The sequence below is a fragment of the Plecotus auritus genome (genome assembly GCF_963455305.1).
Source record: "Plecotus auritus genome assembly, chromosome: 12".
Lineage (NCBI taxonomy): Eukaryota > Metazoa > Chordata > Mammalia > Chiroptera > Vespertilionidae > Plecotus > Plecotus auritus.
The window spans coordinates 37,096,091-37,121,312 of NC_137778.1; the positions used below are offsets into that span (position 1 = coordinate 37,096,091).

The 25,222-nt window shown below is 43.5% G+C and overlaps 1 protein-coding gene across 3 annotated transcripts in view; it reads right to left on the reverse strand.

The window, feature by feature from the left end:
* The window catches only part of MAGI3 (membrane associated guanylate kinase, WW and PDZ domain containing 3), a 143,609-nt gene that overhangs the window by 50,701 nt on the left and 67,686 nt on the right, over positions 1-25,222 (reverse strand). For all 3 annotated transcript variants that reach the window (XM_080648954.1, XM_080648953.1, XM_080648955.1), the window contains exon 2: positions 5,598-5,714. In XM_080648954.1, the coding sequence (XP_080505080.1) occupies positions 5,598-5,714 (117 nt within the window). The remainder of the gene's footprint in view (positions 1-5,597; positions 5,715-25,222) is intronic.

Genomic DNA, 25,222 nt, shown 5'->3' on the forward strand with positions numbered 1-25,222 from the left:
TTTTGTTTTTGTTTTTTAAGAAAGGGGGAGAAAGAGAAACATCCATTTGTTTTTGTTGTTCCACTTATCTATGCGTTCACTGGTTGCTTCATGTATGTCCTGACCACAGATCGAACCCACAATCATGGCATATTGGGACGATGCTCTAAAAAACTGAGCTGCCTGGCCAGGGCCAATCTTGTTTTTTTTTCTATTTATAGCCTTTCCATCTAAATTCTGGAACCAAATAAACAAGCTAAAACTGTTGGGAGTTTTATGGAGGTAGACTGAATCTATTAATCAACTTGAGGAGGACTGATATCTTCGCCATATTGAGTCTTTAATCTACAAGCAAGAAATCTCTGCCAATATATTTAGATCTTCAATGTCCCTTCATTTTACCATACAGAGATCTTTATAGTTCTTTAAGGATTAATTTCTAAGCATTTCAAATATTTTTTATGCTATTATAAAGGATATCTTTTTATAAACTTTCATCTTGTTGATGGTCTAAAAGAATGAAATTGTGGGAACTCCTTTGGTCACAGCATTCCGGTATCATTACCTACAATAAAATTCACTAATTCTAACAGTACAATTCTGTGAGTTTTGGGAACCAGCACAATTGATAGGGTAAGAGAGAAAAACATATTATACTTCTCCAGTGAGAATTAAAGGTTAACAATTTGACACCGAGATGCTACAGATTTGAAGCAATCTACTGATAGCAACCGAAAGCAAGAGCAGGAAACACTGCAAAGCAGAATCGAAGGTTAAAGCTGACATTTCCAGGGACCAGGACAGAAGTGTGTGGGGAGCGGTGGTCGCCACCTGCTCAGTCTTCCCTGCAGCTGTTCCCACAATTCAGTGTGTGGTCAAGGCCCTGCCTGCTAACGCCGGGTCTTCCTTGCAAATACAATATTATTAAGATCAGATGCATTTACACACCATATAATTCTGTGAGCAGTATTCCAAAAATACTACAACTTTCGAAGGCTAAAGGAGTCCTTAAATGGACAGTTTTGGCGTGTGAATCTGGTAATGATGTTAGCTGTATTAGGAGTTCTGAATGTCTCGCAGCGTTCTCTGGCATTTTCCACGGTCTGAGCATTTGCTACAAGTTTCCGTACTTTGCAAATACTCTAACAGGAGAGGTGCAAAGAGAAGATGTGGAAGTCGATGTGGAACACGCCAACCCGATTCAGAAACTGGTCTCAAATCTGAAGTAGAAGCGACATGGAGTTCAAAGGCAACACCAAAGTCGGGGCCAGGAGACAAACTATTTTCATCATTAAAAAAGCAAGCAAGCTCAGACGAACGGCCAATGACTGATGCCCAATTTAAAGACGCTCTTGGCTACGCGCTTCCAATCCGGTGAATATCAACGCAAATCAGAGAAATTTCTTTTATGTCTAGAATATTTGTGACCCAGCAAAGAGGAGATGAGCAGATAATGTAACTGATACTTTGTGTGCTTTGAAATTTCATTGTAGGAGTGAAAAATTCAAATAGTAAATACGTGTGATGGTTCCTTTCAAATTTTATAATTATTTTTACTTTGTGTTAATGTTCCCCCTTTTTAAGTTGACCTATTTGCAAATGTCACTATCAGGCGATTTAAAAGTGTTACTAATAACCGTGTTATACGAGCTCCTGATGGTAATAAACCAGATGATTCGGTGTCCTGTTCTCTCTTTAAGCACGGGGAGCTCTCGGGAGCAGCCACCCCGCCCCACGGTGCTTGGAGCCGTCATCACTGCGACAACGGTCACCTGCCGCAGTCATTTTGGGTCCCAAGGTACTTGGATCAGCTGGCACTTCTATCGCAATCAACCAGAAATTACCCTGTGATTAAACTGTGACGCCACTTCTTGTCCTGAATTACAAGCATCCTGCTTCCCACTGGCAGGCAGCTGGCACTGTACTGAGCCCAAGCACACAACCAGAACCAAGTCTGAAATTCCTCCCCGCAGGGCCTGCCTCCCGGGGCCGCGGCCAGTACCGGTTCCGTATCAGCCAGGGCCGCGGTCGGCAAACTCATGAGTCAACAGAGCCAAATATCAACAGTACAACGATTGAAATTTCTTTGGAGAGCCAAATTTTTTAAACTTAAACTTCCTCTAACGCCACTTCTTCAAAATAGACTCGCCCAGGCCGTGGTATTTTGTGGAAGAGCCACACTCAAGGGGCCAAAGAGCCGCATGTGGCTCGCGAGCCGCGGTTTGCCAACCACTGAGCCAGGGTCCAAGCAGGAGAGAGAAACCACATGGTAACCTGAACAAGGACGGTTTAATATAAAGAATTACTAGCCATTCTTTTTATTAAGGGAACTCTTCAGGGGGTAAAAGGGAACTCTAAAGCACACCGCCCCAGAGCTGAGGGAGAACACCCAAGTGAGGAACAAACTGGGAAGAGCCCATCCGGCATGGCTCAGTGGTTGAACTTTGACCCATGACCCAGGAGGTCACGGTTCCATTTCCTGGTCAAGGGCACATGCCCGGCTTGTGGGCTTGATCCCCAGGAGGAGGCATGCAGGAGGCAGCCGATCAAGGATTTCTCTCATCATTGATGTTTCCCTCTCCCTCCCTCCCTTCCTCTCTTTGAAATTAATAAAAATATATTTAAGCATGTGCCGGGGGTAGGGTTGGGGGTAGGGGAGGCCGGTGGGAAGGTCAATGGGGGAAAAAAAGGCGACATATGTACTACTATTTGTAATAATTTAAACAATAAAGAAATAAAATTAAAAAATATATATTTAAGGAGGAAAACAAACAAACAAACTTGGAAGAGAGTGTCACTCCCAGTCTGGGAACCAGACCTCATTGGAGAAGGAGTGGCTCCCCGTCCTCGGGAGGAGGCGGCAGGCAGGGAGATGTCTGCTGGGACCTGGATGAAACTGACAAGCAAGCTCCCTATGGCGGCAGCAGGGAGGGTGTGTGTGCGGAAGGTGTTATTAACTTACTAGAGAACCAGCTGGGATGCTGGCTGGACTTGCCAGATCCCCCTGGAAAGCCACGTGCAGGGGAGATGACTGAAATGTGGGGAGCCAGCTGGGGTGCCCACGGAACGCGTCAGGAAGTGAGGAAGTCACTGGTGCGCTGTGCAGCTCAGGAAGCCGCCTGGGAAGGTGTTGCTGATTCGCTGCTGGGAAGCCCCCAGGTGCACCCCCCACCCCACCAGCCTCTGGGAAGCTGCCTGCTGGTGCTGAGTGTCTTTTTGCAGGCAGGAGGGGGAAAAGACACTGGCAACTTCCTTCCTTTCTTGTTGCTAATAGTTAAGTCACAAGCATGTTCGCTGGATCCTTTGGGGCTGGCTTAATTGCCTTTGCGAACAGGGGCCTGCAGGAGCTTGGTGCAAGGCAGGAGCCCGACAAGGTCTCTCGGGGCAGGCTGGTGAGAACTCTCCCGCCCCGGGGCAAGCGCGGGGACGGGGTAAGCATGCAGCTCCCAGAGCCCTGGCCTGGCCACGTGGGGTCTCACGCGGCAATTCTCGGCTCAGGGTTCAGCAGCAGACGGGGGCGCTTGGGCAGACTGCTGGGCTCTGCCCGGCTCTCCCCCTGAACGAGGCCCAGCATGCACCCAGGCAGAGGGCTGAGGATCAGAGGACCCCTTCGTGTGTGTCTCCTTTCCACGTCTCAGGGCCCCCAGTCACGTTCTGTCTCTACTGCAGCGACTGACAACTGCAGCGCCCACTCCCTTTCTGTCATTCGTTTTGCTGCTCCATTGCCTCAGATTTTGTCAGTGGGGAACCCCTAGGTGGCCTTTTTTTTTTTTTAAGTCCTTCTGATATGCCCCCATCATTTTTTAAGCATTTTTATACTTCCTGGTACAATGAGATGTTCCAAGCTCATCTTGTATTTCCCTTGCCCCACCCCTGGAATCAGAATTTTCTCCGCGAAGATCTGGTATTGTTTAGTAAAGAATAATATTCAGAGACCCGATGGGGCTGTGGGCACCTCCATTACCCAGCGAAGAGGTCCCGTGAGGGTCTGAAAGGCTGCAGCTGTGTGGACCCTATGGATTAAAACTACATGAATCGTAGCTCCTTTCAGGGCAAAACCTCACACCGAGGAGAAAGCGCAAAACTAGGACAGAGGTCAATTACAAAGAAGATCCAAGGAAACGTGGCAGAGGGCAGCAGAAGGTACAAGCACTTATTTCATTAACGTGTTTTAACAAGAACGACGGAGCTCCAGCGCTAGGAACCTAAAAACACTACCCTGAGACACCCTGTGCAGGCAAAGCTCCAAGTCCTTACCAGGGAGTGACCACCAGATTATTTCAGAACAATGCTTTACAGCAAAGGACAACCAGACAATTGACTAAGATTCTTAAGATAGACCAGGAAAGACAATATGAGCCGACATTGCCTATCTGTCCAAACAAACTTGAAAGTCTAAAAACCACAAGCAGATGGCTACAGTAGCCCAACGGGCCCTTCCCAGCAAGTCTAATGGAGAACCAGCTTTAGACAACCATGATCACTGTGGCTCCGTTGGTTGGGCATTGTCCTGTGCGCCCAAAGGTTGCCGGTGTGATTCACAGCCAGGGCACATACCCGGGTTGTGGGCTCGATCCCCAGGAGGGGGTGTGCAAGAGGCAGCCCATGGAGGTTTCACTCTCACATGGATGTTCTCTCTCACATGGATGTTTCTCTCTCTGAGGCTCAGGAGGATTAAGTGACGCAACTAGGAAGATGCTAGAATCAGGATTTTGAACTCCGTCTTGCCTAGCTCTTTGCCACCACATAGTGCTATTTGTTTTTGTTTCTAAGTCCAAGCGAGAAAGAGTGAGGTCTAAGGCAGTGCAGAGGGGTAGATGCGTAGAGGCATAACTGGAAAAGCCTGGCAATGGACCGGGCATTGTGGGAGATTAATAACAAGGAAAAGAAATAAAAAACATTTCAGAGCCATTACAAAAGCTGGCATCCACAAGGAGTTAAAGACAGTGGAAAGGAACCCAGAGCTGAACGTCCTTGTACGCCTTCATATTGTTTACTGCTTCTTATTCTTCACCAGACCCGCGCTAACTAAAGCTAACACTGACGCGTACGTGATTTCTCGTTATGTGTTCTATCAAAAAACCCCAAACACCGTTACAACAACAACGAGGCCCTATGAAAACCCTTAAGACTGGAGTAGAAATGCCAGCGTCAATGCCAGCATTCTAAATGGGTTGCCAAAAGGAAGGCACTGCGTTTTTCTTCCCCTTTTTCCCTTTGGGAAGGGGCGGACTTTAAAATTAGCAATGCCCTCGCAGTCAATACAGAAACGTCTCCGTGTACGAGGCGCTGAGAGCACGGAGGTCTTTTTACTGCTCAGGCTGTAGAAACTGGTTTATAAGAATAAAATCTAGTTAGCAACATGTACGCAGACAGCCGTCCATTCCTAAAACCTAGTGGCTTTCCAGAAAGTCCCAGTATAGACTCTTTGGGGTTTTCCACGCTGACAAATCCCCTGAAAGCTCTCCGAACAATGTTTCTCCTTCTCCGACTCCGGTTGCATTCCAGGGCCCCACCTTAGTCGTCACAATTTCGTAGGAGATGCTCACCCCGAATTATTTCTAGATGTTTGGCCAGTTACAGAAGGATAGAGTTCTTTCATTCCATTTCCTACTTACATGGAATGGTCCTCAAGTAGAGGTTATCTCTGATCACTTGCTGCAGTTTGTGGTCAATTGATCCTTTCTGAAACTGAAGACTCAGGTAATGTCGCAAATCTTTGTTAATGACTTTGCCTACAAAAGAAAACAACAGAAGACAAATCACATAACTGTTAGCTCTCCAGTTAAATATTGACTGAATACCCTTACACAATAAACAGAAAATCCTATATAATAAATTGACCTTCACGCCATCACACAAGATGGCCGCCCCCAAGATGACTGGCAGGGGAGGGCAGTTGTGGGCGACCGGGCCAGCAGGGGAGGGTAGTTGTGGGTGATCAGGCCAGCAGGGGAGGGCAGTTGGGGGCGACCGGGCCGGCAGGGGAGGGCAGTTAGGGGTGACCGGGATAGCAGGGGAGGACAGTTGGGGGTGACTGGGCCTGCAGGCGAGGGCAGTTGGGGGCAACTGGGCCGGCAGGGGAGTGGTTAGGGGGTGATCAGGCTGCCAGGCAGGCAAGTGGTTAGGAGCCAGCAGTCCCAGACTGTGAGAGGGATGTCCGACTGCCGGTTTAGGCCTGATCCCTGTGTCCGGCAGTTGGACATCCCCCGAGGGGTCCCAGATTGGAGAGGGTGCAGGCTGGGCTGAGATACACGCCCCCCCCCCCCCCAGTGCACAAATTTTGTGCACCGGGCCTGTAGTGAACAATAAAGAGAAATCAGCATATTTTACTAAAGACAAGATAACCAACACCAAATTATTAAAGGCACAATAATTAAAACATATACATGATTTTACAAGGCAGGGGAGGGAGATGGCATAGGTCAGAGAAGATAACAAGGTAAGTTCACTCAGTGCCATGGCTTTAAATACCATCTATATGCTGATAACTTCCAAATTCTTATCACCTCTCTATTCAAATATGTTCCCAACACACTGACCATCTTTCTGACCTTTGAAAAGGCCAAACGGGTCCTACCTCAGTGCCTTCTCTCACTAAATTGAACAGGCATTTCTTTCCACTTACTTGACTCCGCGATACAATGTGAATAAAACAAGAGCGGAAGATTCTTTTCTTATTTGTGGGGGAAACGGGAAAGAAAAAGAGGAATAATAGGGGTGTCTCCAAGAAGTAGTAAGTAGAAAAATGGAGGTCTGAAGACATCTGATAGCAATGCTTTTTTAGTGAGGGCTGAACTTAAAATGAAACTAAAAGCAATCCATACTGTTCAGTGGAAAGACCTCAGATAATTAGGAAAGAACAATGCAAACACAAAATAGATGATCTTACTGAATAAGAAATAACTGCTTAATTAAAATGTACTCTATTTTTTAAATATATTTTTATTGATTTCAGTGAGAAAGGGAGAGGGAGAGAGAGAGAAACATCAATGATGAGAGAGAATCATTGATGGGCTGCTTCCTGCACGCCCCCACTGGGGAATGGAGTCCGCAATCTGGGCGTGTGCCCTGACAGGGAATTGAACTTTGACCTCCTGGTTCATAGGTCGACATTCAACCACTGAGCCACACTGGCCGGGCTACTCTTTGTTTTATTTGAACAGCATGGTTATGACAAGGTTAGATAAATCAAAAGGTTATACAGATCAGTTCATTCTTTTCACCCATATGAGAGGGTGCTAATATAAGCAGGAAATCAGAGTCCTTCTGAAGTTAGAGATAATATTCAGATCCTTAACTGAATACATACAAACCCAAATGTCCCTGTTTTGCCAAAAATAGACGCTAAGGAAGCCGGGAACTTTTATGATGAAAGAAAACCTGAAAGCCCTAGCCGGTATGGCTCAGTGGATAGAGCGTTGGCCTGTGGACTGAAGGGTCCGGGGTTCGATTCTGGTCAAGGGCATGTACCTGGGTTGCAGGCTCGATCCCCAGTAGGGGGCGTGCAGGAGGCAGCCAATCAATGTTTCTCTCTCATCATTGATGTTTCTCTCTCTCTCTCTGCCTCTCTTCCTCTCTGAAGTCAATAAAAATATTAAAAAAAAAAAACACAGTAAAAAAAACAAAAACCTGAAAGATATTCACAGGCAGAACACAGAAGAATCCCTAATCCCACAGATTGCTTCTCCAGACACTTAGGGGCCCCATCAAATGGAGTCCAATCTAGATAGGAGCATATTATTTCATTTGTTTATTTATATTATAGTACTTGTTTGTCGCTGGGTAGAAGGAACCCCTAATTCATAATCAATACCACACAGTCTCATTGCTTACTGAACAAAAACATATCCAATAATGGGTTCATCAAGTCAATTATAAAGGTTAACCAATTATGTGGGTTGGTGTTCCTTAAGATTAATAATTAATAATAAACTACACTAGCTACAGCAGTCAACATAGACTTCCTTGCCTCCGGAAACCAAAAGAACTTTCAGAAGGGGACAGAATGTTATTGTTGCCTCTTTGATATGATTCTAGGGGAAAATTTTAAGTCCAAATAACTTGTACAGGCAGATGACTAAAACGACGAGAGGGCCAGCCAGCAGTCACTGCAGAGGAATCTATATTATCAAATGTACATGAACTTCTGCCAGTGGTTTAGGGAGCATGTCACAGAAACTTGGTATGTCAAGGGCATGAAACACATGGACCCGGGGTGAATGCAGTTGTTGTTAAACAAATAAGAAAGAAGGTCCCTCACAGTAGCTTTCCCACCCAGCCAGCCTTTGCTCTAGGCGCTGAGCTCATTCATTGACTTTAAGTGATTTATAAGTCAGGTTGATTTATGAAAGTTACAAACAGATCTATGTATCTTAAAATACAGCTCAGGGGGGAGAAGGCCTACCACTGAAATTTCAATCATATAAATAAATCCAGGCACGCAAGTTTCGATAGATAAATCCTTGGTCCAATGAACTCTGAAGTAGAAACCCACACGTTCTGAATGTATGCTAATTCATATCCGCTCCCGGGTCTCTCTGAGGCATCGCTGTGCAGGGTCACTGATTACTATTTAAATAAACCCTGTGGCATGCCAGCTTAGGTGTGGCCACAGAAGCAGCTGTCAATCAGCCTAAATGCCAAACATGTCCTTGTCTTTCCCAAAGGATAGTTGTTGGCAAAGTCTCCTCAAGTCAAGATACGACATGTCTTGAGCATTTTCTAATCCAGTCATTACAAAATCAAATAAAAAAGAAAAGAAAAATAAGGCCTCTTTGTCATGTCTTATTCTTAAAAATTCACATTGATTCGTGGTGATCGTCCCATTCTTTTCCAAGCACTTACAACACTGTATTTTTAAAAAATAATCTCTTCAAATTTTGAGTGCAGAGAAAGACAAAAAACATGTGATTTCACGTATATGTTGGATCTAAAGAACAAAATAAATGAACAAAACTGAAACAGACTCATAGACTCAGAGAGCTAGCTGGTGGCTGCCAGAGGGGAGGGAGGTTGGGGGCCTGGATGGAAAAGGAGAAGGGACTGAAAGGTACAAATTGGCAGTTACAGAATATTCAAAGGTATGTGAAGTACAGCACAGGGAACAGAGTTGACAATACTGTAATAACTATAAATGGTGCCATAACTGTATATAATAACTACATATAAATATAGTAAGGGGAAGGAACACCTTGTAAGGTATTTGATTGACTACCCACTGTGCTATACACCTAACACTAATGCAAAACAATGTTGAAAGTAAACGGTAATTGAAAAATAAATAAAGTTAGGGAAGTGGATTTGAGCTTTCACCATGTACTTTATGTCCTTTTGGAAACTGGGACATTTGCTTCTCTTCATTCTCCTGGTACTCCCCACATTCTCCATAGTTTCATGAAGAATATTGACAATAACCCTGGCTCGTATCTGAGATTCCCTTCAAGTCCTGTGAGGCCATTCAGTTGAGTCCTAAAAACTTAGATTCATTTAAAGTGAATGATACTCTTGCTATCTCCTAATCTTAAAAAAAAAAAAAAAAGTAATTTCTCCTCTTTGGGGTTGTTTTACCTTTTACTGTTGGAAAAGTAATTCTGCTAGTTATGGAAGCCAGTAAGAATGATACTGATCTAACCAATGCTGATTGCTAGTCACATTGCTTATTGCTAATTTCATCGATGCTATCTGAAATGGGCCTACAATCAGCTAACATGAACATCTGACAGTAAGCCTACTTGTCCTTCTTGTTGCTCTCACTCCAAACACAACCTTGGAAGCTCTTCGTGCTCTCCGAAGTATCACAGCTCCTTGTGAGCTTCCTTTAGAAAAGAAAACCCTTAAATGTTTATTTCTTAGTCTACTTAACGCTGTAGAAATGTGATTAAGTCTCCTTCTACCTGCCAATCATATGCATCTTTTTAAAAATCTGAGCTGCTGAGAGCATTCTGTGCACCCTTAAGGATTTCTTCACTTAATTTTCTTTCAGAAATCTCATCTTGGAACCACACCTCTGGAATCTGTAAAAAAAAATCTGTTTTTCTCAAAGGCAAAGTATGGATGAAACCATGTCTCAGTTCTCTTCCTTACCCGGCCTGGAAGATGGCTTAGTGTTTTTCCCCAAATAAACTGTCCATTTAACTAGCTCTACACAGCCAAGGTTACTAACTAGCCCTTTCCCCATAGACCTCGTCTCTGAAGAGCAGTGTGTTTTATTACTTCCTCCACCCCCTGAGCACCTCAGCAGTGAAAGTTCCATGAAATGGTGAAAGTGATAGCGTAAACTGAACTCCAAACTGGCTCCTTGGCTTAAGGCAGGGGGTCCCATCCATCCACCCATCCACCCCCATCTTTTGAGTTTCTTCTCAAGCATCCTATATAATAAAAGGCTAATATGCAAATCAACCGAATGGCAGAACAACCGGTCGCTATGACGTGCACTGACCACCAGGGGGCAGACGCTGAATGCCGCAGCTGCCCCTGGTGGTCGGTGCACTCCCAAAGGGGAAGCACCACTCAGCCAGAAGCCGGACTCACAGCTGGCGAGCGCAGCGGCGGTGGTGGGAGCCTCTCCCATCTCTGAGGCAGCACTAAGGATGTCCAACTGCCGGACATCCCCCAAGAGCTCCCGGACTGTTGCAGGCTAGGCTGAGGGACCTCCCCCTCACCGCGAGTGCACGAATTTCATGCACCGGGCCTCTAGTAAGTTTATAAGAGCACAGCTTTTAAGAGCTCTTTCCTAAGAACCTACCCTTCCAGGAAGCAGTCACACCTACTGTGTAAACAAATATTTACCAAGTGTTTGGTAGTAGGCACTTGGGCAGCCGTGGGCAAACTACGGCCTGCGGGCCGGATCCGGCTGTTCTATCCAGTTCTCTTGCTCTCCCCTCCGCTCCTTTACTTTGAATTTATATTAGTTCACACAAACACTCCATCCATGCTTTTGTTCCGGCCCTCCGGTCCAGTTTAAGAACCCATTGTGGCCCTCGAGTCAAAAAGTTTGCCCACCCCTGCACTTGGGGGTAAAGCAGTAAATGAGCGTGCCCCTAATTGGAACTTAAAACCTGAAGGAAAGATGAACATTAAATAGAAATTCCAAGGGAGCATTATGAAAGAGAAGTCTAGCTCACTGTCGGCATCTGTCATCTAGATCTCAGTCTGAGGAGTCTGGGAAGACTTCACGGAGTTTCACTGGAGCTGTGACCAGAAGGCTAAAGGGGAGACAGGAAGGAAGAAATGGGGGGAGTAGAGGGACCCACAAAGGTACTAACTTGAGGTGGGAAAGAACACAGTGCTCACAGGACCGGAGAGAAGTCCAGTAGAGCTGGTTCTCAGAAAGGGAGGAAGAGCTCACACAAGCTGGGACAAGACCCAGGGACCAGTGGGTTGAGTAGAACCTTGTAACAATAATTTAAAAGAACATCAACTAGCTCAGGTCTGACACCAAGGCCCTTCATAATTGCTATACACGAACAACTATGGACACATTCCATAGTTGGAATATTCCGTATTAACGCCATCTCGTTATTTCTAGTCCGTCTAGAAGAGCATATTTAATGCTGTAAACTTAGAAGACCCACGTCTACAACGTTCTTTAAGTATGCCACTGTCATTACAGGCAAGTAGGCCCTTAATGAATTTTAACACTAATTTATATAATGCCTGCTCAGTCCCAAATTGGAAAAACATTAAATACTCAGGGATCTTGTGAGCCATTTCAAGTCTTGAAAACTGGTCATCTTTTAGTAGTCTTCCGAGTTAATTTGAAGAATTAACACAGACTAAAGCAATCAAGTGTACCTTCTGCAAAATACTGCTGCCGCCTCACCAGACGGGAGACGGTCTCCCGCTGATGGAGGTCACACTCGTTCTGTTTTGCTCCCCAGCTTCACTGACACATGTAAGCTGAAGGTGTACGAGGTGATGATTTGCTACAGAGCTTTGCACCTCCATCCCCTGACATAATAGCATCTTTTGTGTGTACGGTGATAACATTTAAGATCTGGTTTCTTAATAATTTTCAAGTCAATAATGCAGTACTGTTACTATAGTCACCATGCTACACATTAGACTCCAGAACTTATTCATCTCATAGCTGGAAGTCTGTACCCTTTGACTAACATTTCCTCATTCCCTCACCCCCAATCTCGGGCAACCACCAATCTAGTCTCTATTTGTAAGAGTTCAGTTTTTTTTTTTTCAATTCCACATTTGAATGAAGGCATACAGCATTAGTCTTTCTCTGTCGCAGGTCACATTCTTTGTCCATACTGTCAATTATGACAATAGCACATGGTAAATGGAAGTGTCCGTTCTCCATTGGTTCCTGGAAGCAGCCTTCATAAACACATCGGTGGGATCCGCCTACCGCCTGGGTCCCACATCTCTGGCAGCGTGAGGTCAAGTCTACGGCTGCACGCCTGCTTCTTGCCCCGCACACCCTAGAAAGGTTTTGTACCCCTTCCCCCTCCTTTCCTTCCCTCCCTTCCTCATTATTATTATTTCAATGAATTTACCATCAAAAGACTTGGGAGTATAGCCGAAGAAAGCACTCTTTGGTTTGGGTAGCCTATACGTCGAAAAAAAATCCCTGAACTGCACCAAACGAAATATATCCATTGCTAAAAGCCTAAGACTGTTTATTACCTGTAGAATTCAATATTAATGCGGCGTTGAAATGGTTTCACTATATTCAAATTAAGAGAAAATAAAACCCATGATCATGTTGTATACTTTACAAAAACGTTTCATGGTTTTTATTTGGGTAAATAAAACAAGTACTAGTATTTCCGTGTAGGAATATATTTGCAAATAACTATAATTTCTCTAAAAAAAAACTCTGATGTGTGTTCAGGGATCTGAGTTACAGAGAAAAAGAGTAGGTGCTCCAGAGGAAAAGGCTGCTGTACGTATGTATGTTCTACTTCTGAGCAAACCCAACTCCCCCCACTCCTACCCCTCCAGTCTCCATCCCCACCTCTCCCCCTGTGGTTTCAGCTTTGTGTCTGACCCCTGACACCGCCCGTGCGGTGTGCATGTAAATACTGTCAGAGAAGAAGGCCTGGACCTGGACCACCTCCCATGGGACACCTCGGCCTCCCTCACTGCATCGCAGGCCTGTGTACAAACGGGAAGTGTGTTTTGTGCATCTCTGTGTTGCCCAAACCACCTAGCACAAGGCTGAATAAATACTTCTCTTAAAACACACCAGGTTGGCACTTTAAATAATGGGATTGCTATAATGGTGGGCGCTTTAACAGAATTCATCTTTAAAAAAAAACCTTGCACTTTAATCCTCAAAGACACAAACATTCTTTCAATCAGCAGACCATTACAAGTAATGTTTTGACTATAACAATGTGGACAAATGCTTATGACATATTTTAAATGGAGAAAGGTCACAAAACAGAATATGTAGCGTGACCCTAAATTAAAGCATGCCTGAGGCTATGCAACTAAAAATATGTAAGGGACGTGTGTAAAGCAAACTCATTCTTAAATACTTAATAATACCTAAAATAGTATTGCAGGGTACAATTGAGTGATTTTTAAAAACTTTTTTTTCCCTTTAAAAGCCTTTCTCTTCACGGTTTTTATGTTTTCAGATTTTCTACATTGAAAAATCTATTACTATAATGAGAAAAAACTTTTATTTTGATTTAAAAAAATGTACCTGTATTGATTTCAGAGAGGAAGGGAGAAGGAGAGAGAGACAGAAACATCAATGATGAGAGAGAATCACTGATTGGCTGCCTCCTGCACGCCCCCCACTGGGGATCAGGCCCACAACTCAGTTACGTGCCCTGATTGGGAATCGAACCGTGACCCCCTGGTTCATTGGAGCTACTTGTGTCTCGTGGGGAAAGTCAGTTGGTCAAGGCTGGGAGTGCGGACGGGGAGGATGGGATGGGGGCACAGTGCACTCTGGGCAGGGGAGAGCAGGCACGGGGAGTGAAAAGCTCAGAGGCGGTGGGCTGTACGACTAGAGAGAGGCAGGAAGCTCAGAGAAGAGCAGGCTTTACCTATGACATAAACAGGTTAGAACAGGGGTGGGCAAACTTTTTGACTCGAGGGCCACAATGGGTTCTTAAACTGGACCGGAGGGCCGGAACAAAAGCATGGATGGAGTGTTTGTGTGAACTAATATAAATTCAAAGTAAACATCATTACATAAAAGGGTACGGTCTTTTTTTTTTTATTTCAATAGTTTTATTCATTTCAAACATTTTAACACCAGCGTTGATGCTAACGTGCAGTGGTGCATGTTAACACAAATGCCCTGTAGCACGCATTTTTACAGGCGCAAGGGGGAGAAGCAAACGCAGCGCAAAATGCATTTGTTTTGCCGCTAACACATGCGGTTAGTGGCCACGGTAGCGTTACTGATACCGCATCCATATCAGCAAAAAAATGCAGCCGCAGCATGGCTAGTGTGACATGTCCTCTGTGTGTCTTTTTCCCTGCTGCGCGCGTCCGCAGTGGGAAAAAAAAATGCAGTGGATACAAGCCCTAAAAGCTGAAAGTCTTTGTTGTTTTATTAACAAGTCATTGTGATGTACAGAATGTGGGAACAGGAAAAAATTGTGTTTGAGTAGAGCTCTTAATCTTACCTCAGAAAGGCTCTGATACTGTGCTCTCCAGGGGCGTGTCTCCCTACATCACCACGATAACGTGTCTACGCATTCCCAGGGTGATGTCGGGGGACGCGTCTGCGGGCATTACAAGGAGCCTCTGGAAGATTGAGAGGTTGTTTCTTCTACTGAATGGGTGGATATAAATCCGCCCACTCAGAAGAAGGAGCTGCGGCTGTGTTTCCCGACGTTGCCATGTTAACACTGCTGCTGGTGAAGAAGCGGAGGGGAGAGCAAGAGAACCCTCCGCTCTTCCGGCTCCGCGGGCCGGATAGAACAGCCGAACGGGCCGGATCCGCCCGCGGGCCGTAGTTTGCCCACAGCTGGGTTAGAACATTACTCTGTAGTGAAGAAGTCACTAAAAATTCGAAACAACACAGCCAAGACCTGTGTTTTATTCAGGTGGATCGTTCTCGTGACAATGTGGAGTCTGGACACAAGGAGAGCAGGCGGAGGGCATTCAGACCAGCAGAGAATGGATTTAGCCACAAACCAATTAATGCTGGCAGGAGCAGTAACAGAAGAACCAAGGCAGCAGAAAATTGGGTCGGCGAAGGCGACTCAAGGAACATGCGCAGAGCATAAGAAATTAACCGAGACGCAAAGTGAAGGCGCACAGATTTGCAGAGTGCTCTAATTCCAACTTCAAATTATAGGAGTCCCTGGAGGAGAAAAGAGAATGAACTAAACAATCAATAAACAAGGAGTGAGGCTGAAGAAAACTGAAAACATTGTAAAGAAATGGGACTGGAAATTGAAAGGCTCAGCATGTGTCAAGAAGGGAAATAGCATCACCAGGACCCAAATTTAAATTCTTCTTCTTTTTTTGAGTCTCTAAGCTTCCTCCCCCTCCAAAAAAAATTCTTTAGAGTCAAAATTAAGAGAGATTAAGATAACACCACGGTGAAAGACATGTGATGTCTGTACCCCGTTTACTTGGCAATGAAAAGTCTTTCAGATTTTTGGTGGTAGTGGTGGGTTAAAAAATTTTTTTTCATCTATCTACCTTTTCTTCAGAGAACAATGACAGGAATAATCTAGAACTCTGTGACTGAAGCTAAAAGAAAACCTTATCGTTTAGAGCTGCGGTAGGCAAATACTGTATTATACTATTATTATGGCGATAAGAAATAAACAGGTGACACATGAGAAAGAAATGTGAGACAGAGGCAAGGTAACAAGACCAATAGGAAGGGGACACAAGAGACAGGCTATCTTATTTTTCATGGGGAAAAGTCCAAAATTACTGCTTCAGAGAGAAAGAGAAATTGACCACAATTTGGTTGGAAAAACTTTGTGGTAAGTTTGAGACTAACATAAGGCCCTGGCGGGTTTATCAGTGGATAGATCATTGGCCTGTGGACTGAAGGGTCCCGGGTTCAATTCCAGTCAGGGGCACATGCCTGGGTTGCGGGCTCGATCCCCAGTGGCGGATGTGCAGAAGGCAGCAGATCAAGGATTCCCTCTCATCATTAATGTTTCTATCTCACTTTCCCCTCTCCCTTCCTCTCTGAAATAAATAAAAATAGGTAAAAACAAACAAACAAACAAAAAAAACACTAACATCAGATCCTCTTTGTGGCTCCTCAAAAATATACACCTTCATTATTATAAAATTACTAGAGGCCCGGTGCACGAAATTTGTGCATGGGTAGAGTCCCTAGGTCAGGCTGGCGATCAGGGCCAATTGGGGCCTTCCTGCTGCTGGCCAGGGCCTTCCTTTGTTCTGTGTCGCCTCCTGGTGGTCAGCGCACATCATAGCAAATGATCGAACTCCCAGTCTCTTGGTCAAACTCCCGAGGGGACACTTTGTATATTAGCCTTGTATATACAGTATATAGATATTACCCTGCAACTGATATTATGAAGCCCTTTGATAACACCCTGTTGGAATTCATGTTTCTAAACTCTCAAAAGATAATGATCCATTTGTGTCTTAAGTTCAGTAAACTTCACATACTTTGTTAAATTTTAAATCTAAAATTAAAATCAAGTCCACTTTTCCTGCTCTTGAAGAATACGATCTATCCTATTTAAGAAGAACTAACATCACAAAACCTACCATAGGAAAGACTTCTTAGTTACCAAGAGCTTTTAAAGAGTCAATGTGATGGCTTTATTTTTTACCATTTGTACCATTTTTCTTCCCAAGTATGAATACTCATTAAACAGTAAGGCTATATGTATACAATAACTACTTTAATTAAATTACCTAGTTAATTCGGTGAAGAAACCACTTTAACTTTATTTGTTAAATCAATGATTTCTAATTGGCTCATAATTATATATGTCATTGAAAAATGATATATTATAAAATTTTAAATAAAGATTCTTACTTTATAGCAGTAGATTAAAAAATTTCGCAAGAACAGAATCCTACCTTCAAGGAGATTTTATGAGAAATTCTGAATGTACAAAAATAGATCATTTGAGAAGCATTGCGTCAGCCATCTTAAGTGGGGACAGGGTATTCTGTTAATATCATGTTATGTATCAAGGCTCCCATAGCAAGATCAATTAAGTCAAAGATGGTGCCCTGCTTTTCTTTCCCCAATACAACTTCGGTTTAAATACAGAACTCTTCTTTTATTAGTTGAAAAGAGAGGGAGAAAATACATATGACAAAGAAAAAAAGAAGGAAGGAAGGAAGGAAGGAAGGAAGGAAGGAAGGAAGGAAGGAAGGAAGGAAAGAAAGAAAAGAAAAGAAAAGAAAAGAAAAGAAAAGAAAAGAAAAGAAAAGAAAAGAAAAGAAAAGGAGAAAAGAAAAGAAAAAAGAAAAGAAAAGAAAAGAAAAGAAAAGAAAAGAAAAGAAAAGGGAGGGGTAAAGCCATTAAGAAAAACATGGCAAAATAAATGACTAAGGACAGTTCACAGGAGAAGAAATGCATGAGAAGTATTCAGCTTCACTCACAAACAGATAAATGCTAATTCAAACAGCGCTGAGATGCCATTTCTCGCCATCAGACTGACGAAACGGGCACCAGTACTGGTGAGGCCGTTTCCATGCCCTGCTGGTGGCGCACTGGTGCACCCGGCCAGGGTGGGGGGCTGGAATGCTCCCAGCGAGGGGGTGCACTCTCCATAGAGAATTTACCAAGTAAAACTAAAAGTTGCCCTGCTTCCTATCACCACGTGGCAGCAATTCTAAAAACTGTCAGCAATAACACACTCCCTGAAAAAACTCCTTTGTCACGAATGCTAAATAACTGTCCTGGTTGCTGGTGAGTTTTAATAATACCATATAAGCTTCCAATTAGACACTTAATTACTTATTTCTTAAACCTTAAATTAGATGTGGGACTTAACGAGGAGGACTCCCAGTGTGGCCCCTGATGGACACACACTCAGATCTGCACATTCATGTCAGAAGTTTGCAGGGTTTTGAAATGAGTCAAGCTCCACGTGAGCACAGTTTGTCTCTAGCCCCGGTGACATACTGCATTCAAACAATAGATTCCAAACAAACAAGGACAGCCCTGCGCCATCTCTCTTTTCTGCGTTACCTTTCCTTCTGGGAGGAAGTTTTAGATGAGCTAATCAGACACACAAATATTTACAGACAGCCGGAATCAGCCTTGAACAATGAGTAATAGTACAACCCAATGTTTTAAAAACAGTTATTTAAAGAACAGAGTGCGGAAACTGTGGTCAAGGTCATTAACTATACAACAATTAAACATAAGGAAGTGGACATTTACATAGGGAAAAAGGAACCAAATTCTGAAGAACGTCAGGGGAGACCACAAAACAGGCTGCTCATGCATTTCTAGAAGAAACCAAACGGCAATGTTTATTTGAATGCCTGGTTATAGCTGGTGGATCAAATAGGTTGCCTCTCATCGGGGATCGAACCCACAATGCGGGTAGGTGCCCTGACCAGGAATGGAACTGGCAACCTTTCGGTGCAAGGGATGATGCCCGACCAACTGAGCCACACCAGCCAGGGCAGAAAATTCTTTACCTAAGAAGGCCAGCTCACAGATGTGGATGGAATGACAGAATTAGCAACCCCCAATGAAATACTTGATTTGGCCAGGGTGATTTTCCTAAAGGGCAAATCTGAGTACATCACACCTCTGCTTTCCACATAACCTTCCGACGGCTTCCAGCTGAACTCAGAATAGCATGCAAGCCCGTTAATTAGGGTCACAAGGCCTGCAGCCTTCCTCAGCCGTTTCCAGCCTCGACTCCTTTGCAGCTAGCTCCCTCTCCATACTCCAGGCCTACTGCCATCCTTACCTTCCTCAAAGGTCAGTGTTCTCCCTGGGTGTTGTATGTGATGCTTTTTTTTCTCCGGGACACTCGTTCTCCAACCCCTGGCCTGGCTGTTTCTTACACACTCTTTACCCCTGCATTCATGTCTGTACGTGGATGTCATCTCTCAGAAGCCTCCTGATTCCCCAGTCCTAAGTTAGCTGCTGCTCTTGGTGAATTCCTTGGGACCCTGTAATCCCTTTATCAAATATACACACCTCACCTCACCTCATCGCACGGTACTTTAACTGCCTAATTACTTGTCTGTTTCACTCCCTGGATTACCAGCATTAGGAGAACAGGAACAACGCATCAAGAACCCAAGAGAGACTGAAGAAGTAATAGAATGCAATGGAACAACTGAAAGCCTTTGTTAAAGAGCACACTCTTCTGAGTCCAATCCCATTTTTTCTTTATAAATCTTATCTTCTAGAATATTCTACTCCAAACACTTATTTTACTTTAATGACCTGCCGCATTACTCAAATTATCTACATTACTCATTCATCTTCTCCAAACTTTGAACCGGTAGAGGTAAGTGAAGATATAGCGAGAAAGTAATAGTTTTTAACAAAGTCTGCTATCTTTTAATCTCCACACACAGTTTTCAAAAGGATATTTTACAAAGCAATTGTCCTAGACCTGTGGTCGGCAAACTGCGGCTCGCGAGCCACATGCAGCTCTTTGGCCCCTTGAGTGTGGCTCTTCCACAAAATACCACGGCCTGGGCGAGTCTATTTTGAAGAAGTGGCGTTAGAAGAAGTTTAAGTTTAAAAAATTTGGCTCTCAAAAGAAATTTCAATCATTGTACTGTTGATATTTGGCTCTGTTGACTAATGAGTTTGCCAACCACTGTCCTAGACTCTTCAAAGTGTCAATGTCATGAAAAAGAAAGAAAAAGGGAAGAAACTAAAAAGCAGGAAGATTGGACTAAATTATCAGATTGGACAAGTAAAGTGACTTCCGTTTGGATCTCAGACTTTTAAAAAGATAGAAAGAAATAAAACAAAGAAAAACCCATGAATAATGTTACTCCAAAGGACATTTTTGGAACAACAGGGGAAATCTGAATGTAGCCTGTATAACAAATACTTTTGTCTCACCCTTATATTCACTGAGTGTGAAAATAAAGATAGTGTGGCTATGCGGGAAAATGTCCTTATTCTCAGGATATATCATGAAATGTCATTAGTACGTAATATGTGCAACTTACTACTAAGTATTTGACTTAAAAAAATCACACACTCACACGTGCGCGCGCATGACACATGAAGCAAATTTGGCCTAAGTTAAAATTTGTCTAAACAAAAAGTATATTAATGCTATTGACTCTTCCCATTTTGGTAGGTTTGAACTTAAAAAAAAAGTTGGGGACAAATAACTAATATTCACTGAGTGATTATTCCAGGCTGGACCCTGTTCTAGGATATTTCTGTGTGTTAATTCAACCCTCACAGGGACAGGAAGAAATGTATTTTAAAATCTCTTACGAAATACAATCTAATCAATAAAATCACATCCCTATGTTAATTTGTCAACATTGACTTGTTGGTTCAATTCTACATCCCCAGCATCTAAAACAAAGATAGGTACACAGTAGGCACACAAATGTTTGCTAAACTTCTACATGCTTATGAATTTTTACAAAGAAGAACTGAGAAATATAGGGTCTCAAGGTATTCATTCATATTGTGATCATTTTGTGCCATGTCATTTTTCATTTCTACTGAACAAATAATATCAGATCCAAAAGTTAATATGCCTGAAGCATTCAAGTCTGAACTGACCGTGTCTATATTTCAAACCGTAGAAATCGGCTATCATATCATGAAACAGGCATGAATTTATCATCTTCCGAAGCTATAATAATTATGACAGGCAGATCTGTCACTTAAGTTACATTGCACGTGCGCAGAAAAGAATTTCACGCGGCAGACCTGAGACTATGCCGAGAGAGGCCTGCTGGCAAGACGGGCCCACGGCTCGCCTCTGGGAACCTGGACTGCGGGAGGGTTCCCACCATTCCGACCAGGATGGCTCAGGGGCCTAAACTTCCTGTGAAAACGATGCGGTCCATGCTGAGTATCCGATTCCCTGTGGGAGCCTGGAACTCTGGCACCTGCAGGCGGCGGCTGCCTGCGTGACCAGCCACGTAAACTCTGGGCCCTGGTCTCTAACGAGCGTCCCTGGCGGACGCTTCATGCGTGCCCGCCTAACTCAGTGCTGGAGGAAATGAGGCCCTGGCTCCCTCTGACTCGGCGCCCTGCGCCTTTCCCAGTCGCAGGAATAAACCAGAGCCCGGAGCAGGACCACGTGCGGAGTCTGGGTCCTCCGAGGCGGTCAGCACCTGTCGGTGGACTTGGGGACCATCTGGAGACACAGATGTGCCGCACCAAGTTCATCATTAGGGATAAGGAACATCATCAGACGTGTAGCACATTTCCATGCAAAGTCGTAACAAAAGGAAATCCAGTAAAAGCCACTAGGATTTTTACTGTGGACTGTGTTTTCTAACACTGACTTCTCTCCGATGGTTAATCTCTCTAGGCTTCCCTCATGGGATAAGGAAGAAAAAAAGATAATTAATGATGAGAAATTCAATTATACTGTAAGCTACGAATCACGTCTCAAGCCTCCAGAGCAATGGAATTATTCTTAAGAACTCTCATTTCTGTTCCATTCCACCATCAAAAAGTTCACAGCAACCCCCGCAGACACACCTCTGGGACAGGTGTCTGGAGCCCAGAGATTACGTTTTAAAGGAGTTTCCCGAGGCTTTGCTTCTGTTTCATAGACAGGATTAGGGTGAGGGCAGAAAGCATCCATGTCCCCCTTCTAAAATGATGAGTAGCTCCTAAGAATGGGGGAAACACACTGTTATTCGTTCCTCAGAAGAAATAAAATTTGGGGACAGGATATATTCAAAAATTGATTAGCGGCTCTCTACATCATATATTTCCACTTATAAATAAGCACTGACAAGAACTCTACCATCCATATTTTAGAAAAAGGAATATTTTATGCAAAATATTAAATAACCTTCTAAATAAATATTATTACGTTTTAAGTTGAAATGGTCAGACTTACAGTCTCTCTACAGGCGATCCCCAATCCTCATGGTTACCTGTCACAGGAAAATAATATTTGGTCTAACAAGCTTCATAGCAATTTCACTTTGAAATACTTCTGCTAGCTCCAGAGAGATGCTCTGCCGAAACTCTATATCACCGTCTGAACAGAGGCAACGGCTAAATGGGCATAGGGATGGGGGTAGGCGACTGGCTATTCCGATTATGGGTGAGATGCCTCAGTATCTAACCAAACAGCCACGTTTAATAAACAAATGATTATGCTTCTGTTGTACTTCATGCAGACGCCTTAGAACAAAACACCACAGCAAGGGTTCTTTCTTAATTTTAACGGCCCTGCTTTCCCATGTAAAGCCACTGCTCGTATAAATAAAAAGAAAAGTCTGGCTGCTAGTTTATGAAGCCGTACCACGAAGAGATACCCAACACAGGAAACCAGTCAGGCTGAACATACTGACTAGGAACTATAGCCCCAAGGCTAACCTTCACTCATCCACTACCACCGCCGGTCTCCGCACTCCGGGAGTCTGTCAGGCGGATGGCGGTGGTTATCACAGAACCTAGCGAGGCAGACTTGGAGACACGAAAGAGGAAGCGGTCGACCTTAGCGGTCCCTCGGATGTGACAGCAGAGTCCTTGCAGGCGAGGAGGAACATTAAAGGGTCAAGAGGAAGGGTATTAGAAGGATCCAAGTTCTGTTTCAGATCCAGCATTTTCAGCAGAGACCCACTGGGAGGACTCGGACAGACCTGACTTTGAGTCCTGCCTCTGTCACTGACTCACTAGCTGGGTAAGTGGGCTCCTTATCTCTGGTCCCTCACTTTCCTTATCTGTAAATTCAGATAATGCCGACTCTATGGGGTTGTTTTAAGGAGTAAGGGAGATAGTGAGGTAATCACGTAAAAGGTTTAGTTAGCACACGGACTGCCACAGAGAATGCATCAAAAAATGCCAGCTCACTTTTGGAGGTCACAGATAAATAAAACCAACTTGCCTTAAGTTGTGCAACGTAACTGCTTTTTTAAAAAATTATTATTAAATTTACTGATTCTAGAGACAGAAAAACGAAGAGAAAGAGACAGAGAAGCATCAATTTGTTCCACTTATTGATGCATTCATTGGTTGATTCGTGTATGTGCCCTGACCAGGGATCGAACCTGCAACCTTGGTGTGTGAGGACAAGACTCTAACCAACTGAGCTATGAAACCAGGGTCTTAACTGCTTTTTAATGTAACACAGTTCTTAACTGGTTTTAGACAAACATTTGAGAAAAGGGAGTAAAATTTATTTCCTAGTCTTCACTTTCTCATTCCCTTTAGTCAAAACTGTACACATCAAACCACACTCCTACCACCTGACAGGTTAGATTCCATTCCAACCAGCGTCATGTCACAAAACTGAACAGTCTGAAACATTACTCACATCAGTCAAGTATCACAACAAGATGATAAACATCAGTGGCCTTTGGGAGTTTGTTGCAATGAGATCACAGTTTTATTATTAATATTTTTTTTTGCCCTTTTCATTGAAGAAATGGTTTTCTCCCCCTGCTTTTATTCCATCACGGTGACATTCTCCAGAAGAGACACTTGGATGCAGAGGCTAAAACCCACATCTGAAAAGCCCTACTGTACCCACGTCAGGTTTATGGGTAAAGATGCACAGTATGTGCTTAAAAACACCAGGCAGGGCTGGCAGTTTGGGCACTGACCCAGAACGCTAGATTTGTTACGGCAGGAAAACGCCTCGTACTTACTCTTCAGATTTTACATGGGGTCGCTGTTCTTGCCAGCATTCATGTCCTAGAGCTAAGTTCTCTGTGGATCTTGGATCGGTGGTTTTAGGAAGCTACAGGGGTACAAATGCTTAGCCTCCCCATTAAGGAGACCACTCCAGAGAGGACAGAATCAAAATAACTGCCTTTAAAAATCTTAACCATAATGGCCCATGGCAGCCTTTTATTCCTCTTCCTTACAAATGTAACAAACAATTTTTTGAGACAGAATATGAAGCACATAGAGAGTGCTGCGGGTGGATGGTTTTGTAGAAAGAAGCTCTTGCCCTAATTTTCAAATCGAACACGCAAACATGTTTAGATAGTTAAGTTTTTGCTGCAGTAATGGAGTTAATTATGCTCTCTTCAAGGCCTGCAATTTACAATTAAAACCAAATAACGAGAGATCTTAACATTTCATTTTTAATCTATTAGTTCTCCGAATAGGAGATTAATGTGCTTAAACCTCTGCCAAGTATGACTTTGATTTAGGAATCTAACGCCTGGCATATAGGAAAATGTTTATTTCTTTATGCTGATCCCTTAGACTCACAAATACATGTGAATCATTTTTTACCCTAGGAATAATTATTTTATTGATTTTAAATGTGGGATTTTTTTTTTTGCCATTAAGTATTTTTAAATTAAAGTTACTGTCTTTCTCCCCCTAAAGTACTAAATGACCTCCAAATTTAAAGGGAAATAAAGAAGATTAAAGAGGAATTTTTTTTTTTTTTAATTTACCTCCCATCAACACAAGGTCAGGAGGGGGTTTGCGGAGAGTGTAATGAAGATAATAATTTTCAATGATGTTGCTGTAATTTTAAAAGTCAGCTCCAATTTGCTGCCCCCCTGAGAGCAATGCTCCTAAAAGGTGACTTTTTCCTCAATTAATTCAACTTCTATTGTGTCCAAACCACTTAAGTTATAGCTCAATATCAGCTTCATTAGACATCCTTCCTTATTAGTTTTCATAAAATTATTAATGAGGCATTTACTACTACCCAGTAAGAGATCTTTCGGATTTCTGGTTCAATCCTTTAATTGTACTGTGCAAAAAAAACTGAGGGGTGCATGTGTGTGCGCGCGCACATGCACACACACGCACACACACATGCACACACATACGATAAACGACCTGCCCAAGGATGTGTAGAAAGTTAACACGTGACATTTTATTTCACAGATTTATTTTCACTCTACTTTGTGTTACTGCCGAATACAACGGTCAATTCTCCTCCTGAGTTTTAAAGGCCTAAAACTAAAAACACTGAGAGCGAAACAACAACACACAAAACTACCCTAATTTGACTTCAAATAAGAGACCTTCATATTTTAGCAAAAACTAAAGAAGACAGTTAAGTGGGAAAGGCAGTACCACTCTGGCTATTAACATCATCCAAATGCCCAGCCGTGCATTCAGGGAAACACTTATCGAGTGCCCAGTCCGCGCCAGGTAGGCCTCGTGCTAGATGCGGAAGACTAGCTCTCATGTCCA